The following is a 20,084-nucleotide window of genomic DNA, read 5'->3' as shown; positions in this document are numbered from 1 at the left end:
AACCAGAATGGGCGTCATAGTAAATATGATTGTCTTCACAGTTGTTGCCTGTACTCTCAAACTTGGTACTATCAAGCAAAACGTCAAAACAAGATGGTGAGATCAATACAGGGTTTGAAATCAAGTTAATAGGAAATCAAAGTGGGTTACTATAATATATCCAGCTATTATTTTTAATTTATTTTTTCCCTTAATTAAAAAGATGAAAATAAAAAAGTAAATAAGGGGCTGGGGATTTAGCTCAGCGGCATAAGCACCTGCCTTGCAAGCAGGCAGTTGTGAGTTTGATCCCCAGTACCGATAAAAAGGAAAAAGAAAAAAAAAAAAAGTAAATAATTTAAAAAGGAGATTGAGATAAAAGAGGACATAACAACAAAACAGCACAGGTCAGAATGTAACCATTTAAACAAAATAGTGTTTCACCACAAGATATCCCAACATAAAAGTAGTTACCATAGTGTCTCTTTCCTTGAAATCTTTGATTATAACTTCTTATACTGTAGCATCAAACATATCAAGACAATGTAAAACCATTCAAGAGAATGACAGTATTACAGGGTATTTAGAACCAGCTAACAGAAAATAAACAATGGTTTCTGTATAATCTCCTTGTCCTCCAGTTTCTTTCAAGCTGTTATGCCAGCTTTCAATAGAGTTTTTAGTTTTCTGGTAATCTCTTTGAACCTGCTTCATGTATTCTATGCTTTCTCTCTATTTTCTCCATCAAACAATCCTCCTCTTTTTTTCTGTTCTTCCATTCCACCCATCTGTGTTTTCTTGGGTGGTGCTTAGCATTTCTCTAACGATTCTACTTATATCTTGCCTTACTTCGTTAGATACTTCACTTTTGAACTTGTCTATGAGGCTCCAGAGATATCGCTTGTGTCTATTAGTGCCATGTCTGATATTGCATGTTTTCTGTTCTCATTCTCCTTTGCATTTACCTTTCCTGGATCAGTGTTCTCAGGATTGGGGACTGAGGACCCTTTCTTGTTGCCTCGTCTTCTCATAATTTTTGTTCCTTCCATATAAGTGTTTATAGGAGGCCCAGTTTCTTTCTTTGTGGGTTACAGTTTGTTTGAATCCACAAGCTAGGCATTCCCACCCACTGTAGTGTACTAGGGAGACACAGACTGGGGCAGCATATGTTAGGCCCGCCCCTCCAGGTCAACCTACTGAAGACTTCACTGCTAGGGTGCACTGCCAGGCACTGGGACCTGGTTTGGGCTAGCCTACTGTGTCTTAGTCTGGGTCTTCACCCAGGTCAGGCACTCCCTACCAATCCCACTTGAGAGGGGAATATGTGACTAAAGTCACTGCAGCGCCCTGTTCCGACTAGTCTGCCTGGTCCCAGAATGTCCTCTGTTGGAGCCTCCTTATCTATGGAGGGGTCCCCGTTCCTCTCACTCACCCCAGGTTGATGCAGAGCTCCCCGCCAGTCCCTCTGTCAACTCCATTTGCTGATTCCCTCTCTCAGAGGTTTCACATCTCTATCCCTGCTGTGCCTATTCAGAGGTAGCGGCGGCAGCAGGAAATTGAAATCGTGGTTTCCAGAGGCGCAGGTTCCAGCTTCAGTGCTGAGATTTTATCTGTTCTGGTCATAGCATCAGGATTGCATTTCCAGTTGGTTTCTCTCAGCTTAGTTCGTTCCTGGGTTGGCAGGGTATATCTCCCCTTGCTGAGGACTCCTCACACCACACCTTTCCTGGATTCTAACCTGGCTATCTCAGAGAGCCTCCATAGCTGCTGTTACCTATCCGCTATGTTCTCCTGGAAGTCCAAGTTACTGATTCCTTTTCTTTAATAAACATAGGTCTATTCAGACTATTTCTTATTGCATGAGTTTTGTAAAATTGTGTCTTTCAAGAAATTTGACTGTGGGCTAAGGATATAGTCCAGCGTAGAGCACTTGTGTAGCAGGCTCAAAGAGCTGAGTTCAATCCTCAGCACTGCAAGAGAAGGGAAGGAAGGGGGTGAGGAAGGGAAGAAAGGGCAAGGAAACTACTCCATTTCATCTAGGTTATAAATCTTGTGAGCAGAGAATTATTCGTAGTTGGTTTTGTTGTTGTTGTTGGTTTTTTTTTTTTTTTTTTTTTTTTTTTTTTTTTTTTTGTCTTTTTCCTTTTTATCGGTACCGGGGATCGAACTCACGACTGCCTGCTTGCAAGGCAGGCGCTTATGCCACTAAGCTAAATCCCCAGCCTCATTTGTAGTGTTTTTATGTTTCATATCCATAGGCTATTCAGTGATATCTCTTTCGTTTCTGATAGTAGTAATGTATATATTCTCTCTTTTATTTTAAAAACCTTGGCTATAGACTTGAGTTTATTAATCTTCTTAAAGAAAGTAGGTTTTTGTTTTGTTGATTTTTCTCTAATAATTTCTGAAAGAGTTTTTGGCATGGTTAGAAGACAAAATATAAAGTAAAGTGGCCTTTATTTTAAGAGAACCCAGACCACTGAGGTCTGGCTTTCTCTCTGTGGGACGCGTGGTTTGGGGTAGAGCCTAAGGGGCATTACTGATACACAGGTAGCTCATTGGAATTTATTTTGCACCACAGGTAAATTGCTTCGGGGTGAGGAAGGTGACCTTCCACCTCCCAACCTCCCACCACTGCAGCGTCCCCTTTGGGCAAAATCCTTTCAACTTCCTTTTTTTTTTTTTTTTTGAGACAGTGTCTCACTACACAGTTCAGGCTGTCCTTGAGCTTACTTTGTAGCTCAGGCTAATCTGAATTTGCAGCAATTCTCCTGCTTCAGCCTCCCAAATGCTGGCGTGTGCCACCACACCCAGCTTCACTTCCAATTTCAATTACATCAATTTCTGCACTAATTTTTATTTCTTTTCTCTTCTTTACTTTAGATATGATTTACTTTTATTTTCCTAGTTCCCTATGGTGAGAGCTTATATTATTAGTCTTAGAGCTTGCTCCTTTTCTAATATATGCATCCAATGCTATAAATATCCCTCTAGGCACTATTTTAGCTGCATTGCATGAATTTTGGTAAATTACATTTTCATTTTTATTTAATTCAGTTTGTTGAGGCTTTTTCTATGGCCCTAAATGATCTATCCTAATGAATGTCATTGAATTTGAGAGGAATGTATAATCTGCTGTTTTTAAGTGAAACTGTCTATAGATGTCGATTACAAACAGTTGACTGATGGTGCTGTCGAGTTCAGTGTCCTTTCTCATTTTCAGATTTTGGTTCATTTCTGACAGTGGAATATTAGACTCTCTGACTGTAATAGTAGAGACTATTCAAGGATTCATCTGTTTCTTTTTGGCATTCTATCAATTTTTGCTGCATATATTTGGATGATTTGTTGTTAGACACATATACATTAAGGATTTTTTTTCTTGTACTGTGGATTAACTCATGACTGAGCACTTGCAAGGCAGGTGCTTATGCTGCTGAACTAAATCCCTGGCTTGCATTAAGGATTTTTATGTCTTCTTGGCGAATTGACCTCTTTATTATTACACAGTGACTCTTTTTTTTTTTTTTTTTTTAAATTGGTACCGGGGATCAAACTCACGGCCACCTGCTTGCAAGGCAGGTATTTATGCCGCTGGGCTAAATCCCCAGCCCCAACTCTCTTTGTTGTTGGTAACTCTTATTCTGAAGTAGGCTCTGTCTTTTGACTAATGTCAGCGTGGTATATTGTTCTCTGTCCCTTTACTTTTAATCTAAATATATGTTTATATTTAAAAAGGGTTTCTTGCCAACCCTGGTGGTGCATGCCTATAATCCCAGCACTTGAGAGGCTGAGGCAGGAGGATTGCAGCAAATTTGAGGCTAGCCTTGGCTACAAAGTGAGTTCAAGGCTAGCCTGAACTGCATAGTGAAATCTTGTCCTGGGCTGGGGATTTAGCTCAGTGGCATAAGCATCTGCCTCGCAAGCAGTGCAGTTGTGAGTTCCATCCCTATTATCCCTCTCCCCAAAAAGTGAAATCCTGTCTCAAAAAGACAATAAATAAATAAATAAATTTCTTAGCCAGGCTGTGATGCATACCTATAATCCCAGCATTTGGAAGGCTGAGGCAAGAGGATCATTGCAGGTTCAACATCAGCCTGGGCTACAAAGTGAGTTGAAGACGAGCCCAAACGACAGAGTGAAACTCTGTCTAAAACAGATGAAAAATAAAATAGAATGAATTTCATGTAGACAATATATAGCCGTGTCTTATTTTAGGGGGGGCTATTGTAACAATTTTCACCTTTAAATTGACATTTTAAGGCCACCAGTTTTTGTTTGTTTGTTTATTTTTGAGTACTGGGATGGAACTCATAACCTTGAGTTTGCCAAGCAGGCATTTACACCACTGAGCTAAACCCCCACCCCTTAGACCACCAATGTTTAAAGCAATTTTTTTGTTGTTTTTTTGTTTGTTTTAGTACTGGGAATCTGTTAGAGTATTCTGGTGCAGTAGAGAAGCAAAAATACAAAAAGAACAGATTTGTAGAGTTGAGGACATGGAAAGGCGCATATAACCCATGGCGGCTGGGCTGTCTCCTTCCACCAGATACAGAGAGGCAGAGGGTTATGTGACCTCTGATTGAAGTGGCGCATGGGGCGGATATTGATGTTGTGTAAGGAATTGATGATGTGTGAGGAATCGATTGGAATTCTCTGTGCATGCAAACAGGAAGGGGAGTTGCAGTTAGGGCTGAAGAAGAAGCAGGAAGTGGTAAGCGGTCCCACTTTGGCCTTCTGCCACAGTAGACCACACAACCATAACTGTGCAGTAATTTATCCTGGGGCAAGAACCTTTCAGAATCGAACTCAGGACCTTGCACTTGCCAAACAGCACTTACACCACTGAGCTAAATCCCCAGCCCCTAGAACAATTATTGAGATAATTGGGTTAACACCTACCATAATTTTCCCACTATTTTCTGTTTCTTGATCTTGTTCTTTGTTGCAACTTTTGTCTTTCACAGTCTTCTGCCTTTTGTGGTTTTCATTGAGTACTTTATATGATTCTGTCTCCTTGCTTAACCAGAAATTTTATTTCTTTTAGCCAGCTGTGATGATGTACACCTGTAATCTCAGCACACTGGGAGAATTTTCTTTTCTCTCAACACTTTAAATACTACACTGCATCCTCTTCTTGCTTTCATGATTTCTGAGGAGAAATTGAATATAATTATTTTAACCTTATAAATAAAGTATTTTAGCTGGGCATGGTGGCACACACCTGTAATCTCAGCACTGGGAGACTGAGCCAGGGGGATCATTGCAAATGGAAAACCAGCCTGGGCTACAAAGTGAGTTCAAGGCCAGTCTTAGCTGCATAGTGAGACCCTGCCTCAATAAATAAATTAAATAAATAAATAAGGTGTTTTTCCTTCTAGCTCCTTTTTTTTTTTTTTTTTTTAAGAGTAGGAAAATTTGTTGGAGAATAGGAATGAGGAGTAAGAATAGCTCCGGAGAGACAGGAGGGGTCCTGAATGGGTTGCCAGTGAGCCCACCTCTCAAAGGAATTTTTATAGAGCAAAATCATGAGGTAGGTACTCCAGTGAAAATATTTTAGGGATGCCATGAAATAAAAAGCAAACTTGTACCTCCTTCCAAATATCCTGGCCAAACGTCCAAAGTGATGTAAGGGAAATGCTAGATGTCACATACGCCAAGTTTGTATTCCCTGAAGTTGAAGAATGAATTCTAAGGAACAACAGAGGTTAAGTAGGAGAAGCGAGAGAGAGAGACAGAGACAGAGAACTTAGTGGAAGAAAAGAATAGAAACAGGAATAGCTCCTGAGAGACAGAGAGACAGGAAGGGCCTGGAATGAGTTCTCACCCCGTATCTCCTTTTAATATTTTTATCTTTTATTTTCTACAGTTTGATTATGGCATATGTCTGCCATCAGGGTTTTGTTTTGTTTTGCTTTGTGTTTTTCATATTCATCTTGCTCGATATTCTTTGAGCTTCCTAAGTCTGTTTTTTTTTTTTTTTCTGACATTATTGTGCAAAATTCTGTCATTACATCTGGTATTGTTTATATTGTTTTCCCTCTTTCATGTATTCCCATTTGTGTATTTATACTTTTTGTAGTTGCCCTACAATTCTTAAACTTGCTTTTCTCCTCCCCCCTCCTCCGCCACCATTTATTTGTGGTTCAGTTTTGGAAATTTCTATTGTCTTATTACCAAGCTTAGAGGTTTTTTCCTCAGCCATGTCCAACCTACTAATGAGCCCATCAAAGGACATTCTTCATTTCTGTTACAACATCTCTGGTTCCTAGCGCTTTATTTTTATGTTTGTGTGTGTGTGTGTGTGTGTGTGGTACCAGGGATTGAACTCACAACCTTGCACTTGCCAGGCAGGCGCTGATGCCACTGAGCCAAATCCCTGGCCTTATTTTTATGTTTTAAACTTCCTATCACTCTCTATACAATCAGCCACTTCTTGTGTGTTGTATACTTTTTCTATTAAGTCTCTTAGTATATTAAGATTTCCCATAGTATCAGAGATTTAAAAAATTCCTGGGCTGGGGGTTTAGGTCAGCGGCATAAGTGCCTGCTGGCAAGTGTGAGTTCGTGAATTCAATCCCCAATACCAAAAAATAAATAAATAAAATCCTGTTCTGATAATGCTAACATTACTGCCCTTTCTGTCTGGTTTTGATGTTTATTCAGTATTCAAAACTATGTTTTTGCTTTTTACTGTGCCTTGTAACTTTACTGAAAGATGGACATGATATATTATGTAAAAGGAACTACGATAAATAAACCTATAGTAATGCATGGTAAGGTGTGGGGAGAAGAAAAGTGCTCTCTTGTGTGATAATTATTTTGTGTGTCAGGCTGTGCCCTGAACTATGAGCTTCACTAGTGGTGATGGCAGGGGGAGGGGGGTGTCTTGCATGTTTTGGTTTTGTTCTTCCCCCACTGATTTTATGTTTCAGGGGGTGGGGGTGGATATTTCATTTTTCCCTCATGGAAAGCTAGGGAAAACAGGAATTATTTCCCTTCTTCTAGGTTTTTTAGGCCCTAATAAAACCCCAGCATTTTGGCTCAGGCAAATTAATTTCTCCTGAGAGCGAATCTTACTAAGAACAGAATGTTGGGCTGGGGATTAGCTCAGCAGCATAAGCGCCTACCTTACAAGTAGGCAGTCGTGAGTTCGATCCCCGGTACTGATAAAAAGGAAAAAAAGACAAAAAAGAACAGAATGTCCTGAGTCAGGTATGTTGGTGCACATCAGTAGTGCCAGCACTCTGGGAAGATGAAGCAGGAGAATCACAAGTTGGAACCTAATGTGGGCGACTTGGTGAGACTCTGTCTCAAAATTCCAAAAAGAAAAAAAAGAGAAAGAGTAAAGAATAGAAAACCTGTTTAGGATGTAGCTGAGTGATAAGGCCCTGGGTTCAATCCCTGAGGGGCAGGGGGGAAGCATATACTAGTTTTTTTATTCTGTTTTATTTTGTTTTGTTTGTACCAAGGATTGAATTCACAACCTCACGCTTGCCAGGCAGGTGCTTACACCGCTGAGCTAAATCCCTGGCCCGCTAGCATATTTTAAAATGGCTCATTTTCTCTCTGTTGGAAGCACAATGGCCTTTACCGCTGATACTCTCTGTGAGCAGATGGTAGCGTGTGTGGAGAATAACTGGGTTCTCTGGGACTTTTAACTCTCAAACTTGTCTTCATTGAACCTTCAGAAATTTGTCAATTTTGCTTTAGGTTTTCCTATCTCAGAACTGTGGAGATTTCCACTCTGTGGAGTTTCTCTCTTTTAAATGGTGATTGTCTCTATTCGCTTGTCTCTCTCTCCAGGTTTGGGGCTAGCAGTTTGCCTTGGCCTCACTTCTCTGACTACAAGTTGTTGATTTTTGCATTTTGTCACTGTTTTAGTTGTCAGGATGGAGTGGCAGTTCCTAAACTCCTAATATGTCAGTTCAAATTATTTAGGCCTGCAGCTGTCCACTGAAATTTTCCACTCCACCACCTTGTCTTGGTGATGTAAGCCAGTCACACACACACACACAGACACACACACACACTCATACACACAGACACAGACACACACACACACAGACACACACTCACACACAGACACACACACACACACACAGACACACACACACACACACACACACACACACACACACACACACACTCACACACTCTTAACATGCCAGACTCAGAACCTGGAAGTTTATTTTGTTTTTAAATAAAATTTGAGAGCCAATCCACTTTCTGGATCCTCTTTTTTTCCCCTTAGACAGAAGCTTTCTTTCTCTCAATAAATTCTTCCTACTCTTATAAATAAATAAAATTTGAAAAAAGAAATAGGTCAATAGTAAAACTTCTTTCCTTCCTCTTTCCCTCCTTGCTTGCTTGTTTGTGTTGTTGTTGTTTTGTTTTGTCTTGTTTTTTGAGACAGGGTCTCACAACATAGTTTAGGCTGACCTCAAACTCGCAACAATCCTCCTGCCTCAGCCTCTCAAGCACTGGTGTGCCACATACCAAGCCTGTTTTTTCTTTCTTTGACCAAGAATGCAATCTAAGTCCTCATGCATGCTAGACAAGTGCTCTGCCAGTGAGCTACATCCCCAACCCTGAGTGGAAAAGTTTTTGTTTCAGCTGTCATGTCGCCTTGTGGTAACCCAGCCTACATTGTGGGGTGTATTTTTTAATTATTTTTTGCCCTTTTCCTACTTGTACTTGGCCCAAACTCTCTCTGCAGAGCCTGTTTTTTCTTACCTTTAGTATATATGAAACTTTCCCACTATTAACAAAAAAGAAAAGAGAGTTATCTGTTCCTGCTCTCTCTTCTCTCCTTTTGGACTCTACCTGATAATGTCCCGTGAGTCGTTGAGGTACTGTTAATTTTTTCTTTCTGCCTGAGCTTGAACTCAGGGCCTCATGCTGCCAGGCATGTACTGTGGTACACCACTTCACCCGGGCCAGTTTTTTAAAAATCCTTTTCTTTCCACGTTTTAGTTTGAACTGTTCTATTGGCCTATCTTCAAGTTGATTGTTTTTTGTTGTATATAATTTTCTGTTAATCATATCCAATGAACCTTTTTTCTAGAATTCCTACTTAATTCTAATTTACAGTTTACACGTTTCTCCCAAAATTCTGTATCTCTTTACCTATTGCATCAATTTCAGTAGATTCTTTAACATACGCATCATAGTTATTTTAAATTTCTTGTCTGCTAATTATAACACCTGAGTTAGTTATGGATCTGTTTCTATTGACTGATTTTTCTCTTGAATATGGGACACATTTTTTTTCATGTCTAGTAATTTTTTTATTGCTATGGACAATGTGGATAATATGTTGAAGATACACTGAGTTCAATTCTTCCTCTGTGTACTCTGAATAACTACTAGGAAGACAACACACAGTGTATCAACTATTGTAACTGCCCTACTAACCTGTTTTGAAACTTGGTTTCATTGTTATGCTTATCTCTTTTTTCTTTAAAATAAAAAAACAGGGGCTGGGGATTTAGCTCAGTGGCATAAGCAACTGCCTTGCAAGCAGGTGGTCGTGAGTTCGATCCCTGGTACCGATAAAAGACAATAAATAAATAAATAAATAAATAAAAATAAAATAAAAAAACAAGCATCTAACTGAGGAATATTTAGATATCCTGTACTCACACTGAACCAGTCTTACGTCTCAATTTCCAGACTAATTTCATTCCCTTATCCTTCCCAAGACTCAGCCTGAATTCACTGCGGATCTTGGGGTTTTCCTCCCCCTAATTATAATCTAACTGGTTTCTTCCCTGTAATATCTTTTGAGGTCAGGCTGCTCTTACTGCCACTCATACACAAAGGGACTCCCTTCTAGCATACCGTAGCTCTTTTTAAATTTTGATTCCAGGACCTAAGTTCCAAAAAAGAAAGTACAGTAAGCCAAACAAAAAGCCTACTCAGTTAAGAAGGAACGTGATTTTGTGAACTGGCTCTACTTTAGCAGTTCTTGCCCTCAGATATGGATTCTAGAAAAACCTGAGCTTCTGGGATAGGGAGTTTACAGGAATTCCAGTCCTGAAGAACCTATGTGGCTGGGCATAATGGCCCACACCTGTAATCCCAGCATTTGGGAGCCTGAGGCAGGAGGATCACTGCAAATTTGAGGTTAACCTCAGCTACACAGTGAGTTCAAGGTCAGCCTGAACTATTACATAGTGAGACCCGGTCTAATAAACAAACAAACAACAAAAAAGTATATATCAAGACACCAGGAAATGTCATAATTTTGCATTTCTAATAGGTGAGGTCACTCTTCCTATCAAAATATCAGTTTTTGTTATAGAGATGGGCTTCCTAAGCACAAAAAAAAAAGGTGGGGGAGGAGATTTAACTAGTACAAACTGTGTTTGAAAAATTGTATGTAATAGCTCCCTTTGGTGAGGGGGAACTTCCTCTGAAGAATATTGAGTTTTCATCTAGCACAATTAAGCTGCTGATAATGTTGCTCTTTTAGAGGCTTAGTTTTTGGATTTTGGTTTTTTTTTTCAGAGGAGGGGGTACCAAGAATCAAACTCAGGACCACACACTTGCCTGACCGGCACTGTGGCAGTGATCAAAATCTCCAGCCCCTAGAGGCTTAGTTTTGTTGTTTTGTTTTGTTTTATCTCTTTGAGACAGGCTCTTGCTATGCAGTTCAGGCCAGCCTTGAGCTCACTTTGTAACCCAGGCTGGTCTTGAACTTGAAATGATCCTCCTGCCTCAGCCTTCCAAGTGCATGCACAACACCTGACTTCTTTATTTTCCTTTCTCTCTCTCTCTCTCTCTCTCTCTCTCTCTCTCTCTCTCTCTTTCTCTCTCTTCTCTCTCTCTCTGTGTGTGTGTGTGTGTGTGTGTGTGTGATGCTAGACGAGCATTGTACCCCTGCACTACCTCCCTATCCCATCTCTCTGTAGTTCTCTCAATCTTTCTCTTTGTCTCCTCTCCCTCCCTCCCTTACTTCTGTCCCTGTCTCTCCTTGCAGGGAGAACCCGGCCCCAAAGGAGACCCTGGTGAGAAGAGCCACTGGGTAAGCTCTGGTCCAGCCCTGACCTTCGCTTGTCTTCTCCTACCGTGGGTGCTCATGAGAGAATTCTCTCACCAGTAGGTCCCAGGGGTGGGAGTGCCCCATCCACTCTCCTGCCTGGTCTCCTGCTGACACCTGGCAATTCTCTGCCCCAGCCCCCTCCTCATCCTGTCACTCCTGGGCAAGACCAGCCCTGTCAGCAGACCCACCGCTCTCTGTATCTGTCTTTGTCTGTCTGTACCTTTGCACTGTGCTTTTCAGGGCCAGGGTGACTGTCTATTTCTACTGGGTGGTTTGAGTTGACCCAGGCCAGACTGCATCCCCTGTCCCCACCGTGCCTTCCTATAAGGGCTTTGACGTCTGCTCCCCTGTCAGGGAAAATGGAAAGCATGAAGACAGTGTCAACGTGGAACAACAGGATAGGGTACCTTAGGAAAGCCATGAAGCACATAGGAGGAAGGCCTAAAAACAGTGAGATGTACAGAGGCCCCACAGCAAAAGGGACTAGGAATCCAGATACCACCATACACACACACAAAAATCTAGGAAGTCTGGGAAGAGAGGCCTTGACACCATCATATACACGTTTGACATGGTTCAGATGACCTGATACCACTGTACCCCAAAGACTTATAAATAACACGAGGTTCTAGATACAAGTAGGATGATGATGAATGGCAAGGGAAGCCTAGAAACTGTCACGTGCAAAACTATGGAAGGGCCAGGGATATAGCTCAGTAGCACAGCACTTGCTGGCAAGCATGAGGTTGTGAGTTCAATCCTTGGCACCAAAAAAAAAAAAAAAAAAAACCCCAAAAACACCACTATGGTATCAGGGAATCTAGATACCACTATGTATAAAGGAAACAATGAAGAATAGGAAATGGGGTGCCTAGAAATGATCACATACACAAGAGACATAGAGGAACAAGAATGGGGCCCTGGAAACCACACACTGAGAAATCCCATGATTCATGTGGGCTCCTAAAAATCAGTACAATTATTGGAGATAATTATAGTGAATGAATTTCAGGGCCTAAAAATCTCCTCCAGGAGATACATGAGGGAAGGATCAGGAGCCTAGACAAATACACTGTGTCCCAAAGTTCCACAATACAGGGACCTGGAAACCAGTGACGTAAGAAACATTTGGAAAGTGGACAGAATAGGGATAGACACCCCACAGGAGAAATACCTTGAGCGTGCTCTTTTGGAGGGTGTCTGGCCAGGACACCTACTTCTGGCAGGCACAAGTTAGTGAGGATGTGGACAGCCCCCAGTGCCTGCCCTCTCGGTTACTGATTGTGGGGTCAGTGATGGATACAGCCGTGGGAGCCCCCTATCCTGCACGACGAGTCCTCCCCTATGTCTCTCCATGACTTCTGGGGCTCTGCTACCTCTCTTAGCTGTTTGCTGTCCACCTGCTAACACCACTATGGCTCCAGGGCCTCCAGAGTAGGCATGAGCTGAGCTGGGGGGTCAGGTAGATCCCTCACTCTCCTCTTCAAGAGACCTTCATGCTGGGAACATGTTTCTCACCCAGCCCAAGGTGGGTGAGATGAGGTCAAGGCAGAATTAGGCTGTGTAGTCCCAACCTCCATGGGGATCCCTGACAAGGGGACAGGATGCCTGGGCCACCTAGACCAGCTCTTGAACACAGGACCACCCCTGGGACAGGCCACCCAGGAAGTAGCAGGGCCCCCACTCCTGCTTGTCCTCCTTCCTGCCCTTCATCCCTCTGCACCTCTCCCCCTGCTTGCTGCCTGCTAGGGGAGGGGACCTGCTGGGCTGGAAACTGCATGAAGCTTTGAGGCTAGGAGCCCAGAATGGGATGTGGGGGGCAGTGCTGGTGAGTCTCTGAGGGCTCCGGTGTTCATTCCACCCACCAGTGCCCCCTTGCGGCAGCTTTTAGCGGCCGCGGCTTGGCTGTAGCTCAACAGTGACACCCAGTGGTCAGAGCTGAATGATTAGCCTGAGCCTTCTATCTCTGTAGTTTAAAGCCTTCATTACTTACTCAAACAGAGAAATTGAGGCCCAACTCTACAGAGAAAATCTGTGGCAAAGCCTAGACTTGGCCCCACTGGCACTGTGGATGTATATACCATCCCATCCTTAGAGTGGTCATCATGGGGTAGGAGAAGGAAGACCTACAGTCAGCAGACTGAGTTGGCTGTGATAGCACACTGTAGCACCCTCCTGGAGGAGACCATCTAGGCCTAAAAGGGGCATAACCAGAAATGGGAATACCATGTGCAAAGACCGTGGGACAAGAGTGAACCCCAGGTATTTGAAAAGCTGCTAATACTTGGAGTAGCAGTGTGACAGAAAAGTAGAGAGACAGATGCCAAAGAGTCTTAGGATTTAAGAAGCCATATTAGGGAATTTGGATTTTGTTCTGCAGGTACTGGGAAATCATGGAAGTATTCTTTTGTGTGTGTGTGTGTGTGTGTCTTTTTTGAGATGGGGTCTCACTATGCAGTTCAGGCTGGCCTTGAGCTCACTTTGTAGCCCAGGCTGGTCTCAAACTCACAACGATCCTCCCACCTCAGCCTCCGAGTGCTGGGATTTCAGGGGTGAGCCACCACGCCCAGCTCATCATGGAAGTATTCTTGAGGAAAGTGAGTTAGTTACTTTTGTTTGCAAAATAGCTCTTTAATTGCCACATGGAGAATGATTGGGAGAGGAGAGAAGCATGAAAGAAGCAGAAAGAGACTTGGTAGGCAACTGATCTGGTCATCTTTGTGAGAGATTGAGGGGACTGGAACAGGGGGTGGGGGCAGCAAGGACAGACCAGTATCAATGGAGCTAAGAGACTTGGGTGCTGCTTTTGCTGCAAAGGGGAATGAGCTGTCAGGAAGACTTAAGATAGTAAAAGAGAACCAGGAGAAGCAAGTACACTGAGTTTTGTCCCTGGAAAAGTGGGATGTCTGTATTATGACCCAGCGAGAGTATCCAGCAGGCCCTGGACACTTAGATCCAGAGCACAGATGCAGGTCAGGCTGGAAGGTGACTGGGGTATCACCCGTGCACACGGCAAGCCGTCCTTCTGAGAGGGTTTTTTTGTTTTTTAATACTTGCCTTTCGGTTTTTACTTTGAAGTTTTTCAAATACCCTGTACCAAAATGCTTATACAATGGACTTCCGTCTGCTCCTCCTTTACGTAAACCAATGAATAGTATTTTGCACACATACTGTTTTTCTCTTTATATGTTTGTATATCTTTCAAACTCATCTAAAAGAAAGCTGCAAATATCATCTACCTCTTCCCTAACATTCCGCATACATCTCTCTTTTTATATATATACTATATATATATATTCTCTCTCTCTCTTTCTCTCTCTCTCTATATATATTCTCCCAAATAACTGCAATACAACTGCCATGATCAAGTAACTAACAGTAGTTAAGTAACCTGCTGCCACTTAATATAATCCAACTTACATGTCAGTTTTACCAATTGTCCCCTAAATGCCTTTGAAAGTTCTTTTAATTTATCCAGTTATTTTTATTTATTTACTTTCACAGTGTTGAGGATCAAACCCACAGCCTCATGGTAAACACATGCTTTACCACTGAGCTACACCCCTGGCCCCAAAGCTGTTTTTTAAATCCACGCTCTGATTGAGGTTGACCTGTTGCATTTGGTTGTCATGTCTCTGTTATCTTTTAGTCTAAAATAAACTTTCTGCCCTTTTCTTCTTTTTTCTTTTCTTGACCTTTTTTCCCCCTGTCCTGAAGATTGAATCCGGAGCCTCACCTTAAGCTACATCACAGCTCTTCTTCCATTTTTTCATTTTGTGATAGTGTGTCACTAAATCTTCAGATTATCCAGGCTGGGGCCCAAACTCAATCCTCTTGACTCAGCCTTTGAGAGTGCTGAGATTATAGTTGTGCACCATCATACCCAGCTTTGACTTTGTCTTTTTTTAGTTGCTTATTTGTTGTTATTTTTTTGTTGTTATGAAACAAGATCTCACTGTATCCCAACTTGCCTTGAGTTCACTAAATAGGCTAGGCTTGCCTTGAACTCACAGTGATCCTCCTGTCTCAGCCTTCCAAGTGCTAAATTATAAGCACGCACAAGCACGCCTGACTTTGTCTTTTAGTGAATGTCTTAATCTAGATATGTTGATTTCTTCACAGTGAGATGCAGTGCAGGTGAAGTAATTGGTAGGAGCACTTGTGGAAGCAGTGCCCATCAAGGTGCTCAGGTGTCAGTTTATCCACTGTCTGTGCTAAGAATAGCTTAATGACAATTTTGCAGGACACTCATTTTTAGATCCTGTTCCTGTGATACTTAGAGAGGGGTTGCATTGACAACCCCTTGTAACCCCTGGTAACCCTGGAAAATGGCCGCAACGGTGGCATGGGGATAGCCTAATCTATATGATGTGACATGACAGCTGGATAAGGGACAACCCCAGGAAGTAGCTTACTCATAATGGAAATGTTAGGAGGTCTCTGAGTTAATTAGATGTTTTTAGGAAGAACAGCTACTTTAAAGGTTGGATTATAAAACAGTGTGATGGCACGTCCTTCTAATTCTAGTGCTTGGGAGGCTGAGGCAGGAGGATCACTGAGTTCAAAGCCACCCTGGGCTCCATAGTGAGTTCCCGGTCAGCTTGAACCATATAATAAATCCTTGCCTCAAAAAAGACCAAAAAAAGTTGGATTATAATTATACAATGTGCATGTTAGACATTCCTTTACTTAATACAGTTCAAGTAAAGGATTCCAAGAGACAATACTAATGTTGTCAGAAATGGCATAGTTCTCATCCTGGGCTCTGCTGAAACTGAGATACCTGCATTCTAAAAATCACTTTTTTTTCATCTGAGCAAGAGGAAGGAGTGAGGAAGCGTGGCAAGGGCTGAGGCTCCGTGGAGAAGGAAAGGACAGACTGGGAGGAAGTCAGCGTGCTCACTGGCTGTTTAAGACTCTGACAGTAACTACCTCCACTTGTAGGGTGGGGAGCCTAAAAGCCAGGAAGCCCTAGAGAAAGAGTTTTGAGGCCACTGCTACATCTGTGAAGGCTGGGAGGGACAGGCCTGAGAAGCAGAGGAGCAGACCAACACTGCTTAGGGGACAGTTCTGAGGGTGGGCACCAGGATGTGCCAGAGTGTCAGAGCCCTGACAGGATTGAGCACTTTTTGGGAAGGGGTTCTGGACCACAGCCACAGATTTTTTTGCGAGGGAAGGATGTTTTGTTTTGTTTTGTTTTTTGAGACAAGGTCTTGTTGGGTAGCTCAGGCTGACCTTGAACTCACTGTGTAGCCCAGGGTAGCCTCAAACTCTTGGTAGTCCTCCTGCCTCAGCTTCCCAAGTGTTGGGATTATAGGCATGTACCACCACACCTGAGTTAGATTTGCCAGCACTGTAAGAACCAATTTCCTGAGGGCAATGCCCCTCAAACATTTTTAATTTTTATTTATATTCATTTTGGTGTGCATGGAAATATCAGCAACTATCCTAATCTTACTGATAGTTAATTATGATGTGGCTAAAGTGATAATTTAGGGGCTGGGGATTTAGTTCAATGGCATAAGCACCTGCCTGGCAAGCATGAGGTCATGAGTTTGATCCCTGGTACCGCAAAAAAAAAAAAAAAAAAAAAAAAAAAAAAAAAAGGAGATAATTTAAGACAAAAAGTGAATTGAAAGAGAATGAAATAAACAGAGTAGTGCGATGTGGTGGGAATCGTGCAGAGCAGCTAGTGTTAAGCAACAGAGATGAGAGGACAGGGTGTGCTCCACTGCGGCTAGGCAGGCTCTGGGACAGCCATTCTGCCCCTGCTGATTGGCATCCCTCTGCCTCAGAACAGCAGGATTTGCAGCCAGCTGGGATCAGATGTCATTCTGAGGGTGCCTTCAAGGATTGCTTCCCCTGCCTTGTTCCCTTCCTGTCCTCTCCTGGTCTTGTCCTGGCTGTCCGTGGGCCCTGGGCTGTGGCAGGTAGTGCAGGCTGCAGGTGCATGTCCCGGGTGGGGCATGGGTCACCAACAGGCTTTGCAGGGCCCCCTCCCTTGCCCCCATCACGGCTGCATCTGTCTCTTTCCTCCACAGGGGGAGGGGTTGCACCAACTACGCGAGGCTTTGAAGATTTTAGCTGAGAGGGTTTTAATCTTGGAAACAATGATTGGGCTCTATGGTGAGTAGAGACAGACAGACGGACAGACAGCCCAGCCCCTGCCTGCCAGTCTTCCCCAAGCTCTCCTGGGAAAAAAACTGGCATGAGCCCAGTCATGAGGCTGGAGAAAGTGCCTGCCCCAAGCAGGTGTGGACTTGAGAAGCCAAGACTACTCATTTTTCAGTGACCAGTCATCTCCTGCACAGGTGAAGGGGGCCCTAGAAACACAAGCCCCACTGCAGGGGTCAGACCTGGGCATTGTGGGTAATATAGTTTCCTGTCCTGCACAAAACCAGAGATGACAGATTTCAAGTTTAGAAGAAATTATGGACAATGGAAACCAAACTCCACATCAGCAAGGGATTGTAGGTGACAGAGCCAGACTTCTGGGGTGATAGAGTCAGAGCCCAAGGCCACAGAAGGAGTGTGGGTAATGGATCTAGATTCAGTCTTCAGCACTAAAGAAATCAGAGGTGACAGTGCCAGGTAACAGAACCTGTAGGCCCATAAGACAATCAGTCACAGAGACTCCAGAAGTACAGGGGACTCCGTATGACAGAACCAGGCTCAGACCACAGGGGACTCTGGGTAATTCACCACCTACCAGATCTGGTCCTTTTTCCCCATAATCCCTCCTGGCCCTTAGTATCCCCCTTACAGCTTCCACTTTGATCCTCTTAATCTGCCCTGCAGTTCCCTTTAGGAGATCAGGAGAGCCAGACACTCACTCCAGCATTCATCTTAACGATTCCCCACCTAGCTAGTCACTTGAGGAACCAGACAAGCCCTGTCCCCACCTTAGGAGGGGAGACAGAGGTCTCAGTGGAAACTCATCCAGGCTTTTGCTCTAAAGCCACCCAGCACCTACCTCCTCACTCCCCTTGGCTCCCCGGCCCAGCCCTCACAGGCCAGACTCGCACCGTCTGCTCTTCTCAATCTCCCATCAGGCTCCTAGCTTACAGAGCTTCCTGCAGCAGCAGGCTCAGCTGGAGCTCCTGGCCAGACGGGTCACCCTGCTGGAAGCCATCATCTGGCCAGGTAATGGCAGGGTGGGCAGGCAGGGGCAGCCCTTCCAGGAAGGGCCTGGGTAGGGCCTGGGCATGCAGGAGGCACCTCGCAGTGCTTGGCTTGGCCAGCGGACATTCATTCTTCATCCTTCCATCCATCCAGCAGATGGTGATTGGCACAGAGAAGGCTCTGGTAACTAGTGCTCCGGGGAAGGAGCATCTGCTCTGTGTCAGACACCTGCTGGCTCTGGCTCCAACACATCAGACACCCTCATGGAGTTTAGGGGGCTGGGGGCTGAGAGGAGCCCTGGCATTGGAACCTAAGGCAAGATATCCCAAAGCAAGATATCCCATGGTGGAGTTCCCAGGCACCAGGGAAAACACAAATGTTTCTGGCTCAGATCCACATGGCAGTGGTGGGTAATAAGGTGATGTCTCCTTCAGTGGATACCTGAAGGGCAAGGATCAAGGGAAAATGAATAGGCAGAAGAAGATCAAAGGCCAAGAGACCAGAGAGGACCTAGAGAACTTTTCCTCAGTGTTACTGAGAGGTGAGAGCCAAGGCTGGAGAATCTGACAGGGTCCAAACTAAAAAGGTTCTAGAAGTAGGTCGGGGTGGCATGGGAGAAGGTAAGGAAGGCAGTATCCCTCCCTGTCCCAGAGATGAGGCTGAAGACATCTCTCCCTTCAAAACCAGAGCTCATGGCCGGTACTAGGGAGAGGAAGGGCTCGGCTGCCTTCACCCACCCAGTAAGAGGTCTCCCAGCTGCCCTTTGCCCCCTTCTAGCCACCTCATCTCACAGTTCATGAGCATGTTGGACACAGGCCTTGACATCATGTCCAACCTAACAAGAAACTATGGGAAGAAGGGTCAAGGTCAGTACCAACCCTCCTTCATTCAGCTAAAATCACAGGGTGCATCTGCTGAACACCAGGCTGGGGTGGGTGCTGCAGCCCTACAGAGCAACTGGGGCTATGCCTTAGGGAGCGACCCATTGGTGGCAGGGAATCCTTAGTTATTTGTAGAGGTTTGGGGGGAAAGAGCACCCAAGTACATGGGTGAGGAAACTTATTTCCCACTGAATGTTGGGGACAACTTTTGGGAGTGGGCAGGGGGAGTGACCTGGAATTAACCTCAGGACCTTGCACTTGCCAGGCAGGCACTAATAACACTGACCTATAACCCTAGCCCCAAGGGGATAACTTCTTGCAAGAGGGGACACTTGCATTGGGTCATGAAACATTCTTGGGTGTGCCAGGTGGAGAAGGTAAAAAGGACAATCCTGACCAGCCTAAAAAGGCAAAAGGCCCAGGCTGGAAAGCATGTGTGGTCCAAGTTTGCAGAGTCCCTCCCACCAGCCACCTGGCTTCTTGAACTTCTAGAGATATCAAGACTCCCTTCCAGACCTCCTTCCCACTCATCTGTTCCCTTGAGGAGCTAGGAATCCCTGTCTCTTCCTTACGAAGTCAGACTGAGGTCTCAGTGGAGATACATCCCGGCTCCTGCTGCCTTGCAACCAGTTGGTACCTGCCCTTCATATCCCTCAGCTCCAAGGAACCCAAGGAATTTGGGGGATTAAGGAATGAAATCCCAAGCTCTCAGCGCCTTTCTAGGTGTCCCCCACCACCTCTCTAAAGAGGACTGGGGGAAGAGCTAATAAGGACACATTTGTGCCACAGAGGCCCAAGATCTGTCCTACATGCCTTCAGCCAGCTTTGTCTCTGACAGCCCAGAGAGGAAGTTCCAGTTTGAAAAGGCCTGGTCCCCTCTTCAGTGACCACACACCTGGGAGTGTGGCCCTTCAAGCCAGAATGGGTCAGGCCCTGGAGGAAGAGGTACAGGACGAGGAGAACAGAGAATAAGTTGGAACTTTCTGTATTGGCCCAGCAAACACACCACATGCTAACTAAATACCTGAATGGCACTCAGCATGGTGAATCACCCC

General features: G+C 44.2%; 1 protein-coding gene across 9 annotated transcripts in view; it reads left to right on the top strand.

Annotated features, from left to right (window-relative positions):
• Emid1 (EMI domain containing 1) overlaps positions 1–20,084 on the top strand; it is a 57,434-nt gene that overhangs the window by 34,015 nt on the left and 3,335 nt on the right. The window contains exons 14-17 of one of the 9 annotated variants that reach the window (XR_010039730.1): positions 10,964–11,008; positions 17,068–17,152; positions 18,079–18,169; positions 18,583–18,614. Coding sequence is in view for 6 of the 9 variants with exons in the window: in XM_013141649.3 (XP_012997103.2) it covers positions 10,964–11,008; positions 18,079–18,169; positions 18,583–18,593 (147 nt within the window). In the remaining 3 variants the exon portion in view is untranslated. Of the gene's footprint in view, positions 1–10,963; positions 11,009–14,530; positions 16,203–17,067; positions 17,153–18,078; positions 18,170–18,582; positions 19,401–20,084 lie in introns of those variants that run through there. The other 8 variants (XR_010039729.1, XM_013141649.3, XR_010039731.1 and 5 more) reach the window with 8 other exon arrangements.

The sequence above is a fragment of the Cavia porcellus genome, unplaced genomic scaffold, assembly GCF_034190915.1.
Source record: "Cavia porcellus strain 051 isolate PalLab524CR breed Dunkin Hartley unplaced genomic scaffold, mCavPor4.1 scaffold_16, whole genome shotgun sequence".
NCBI classification, from domain to species: Eukaryota; Metazoa; Chordata; class Mammalia; order Rodentia; family Caviidae; genus Cavia; species Cavia porcellus.
The sequence above is the reverse complement of the archived record's forward strand: the minus strand, read 5'-3'. Positions and strand labels throughout refer to the sequence as shown.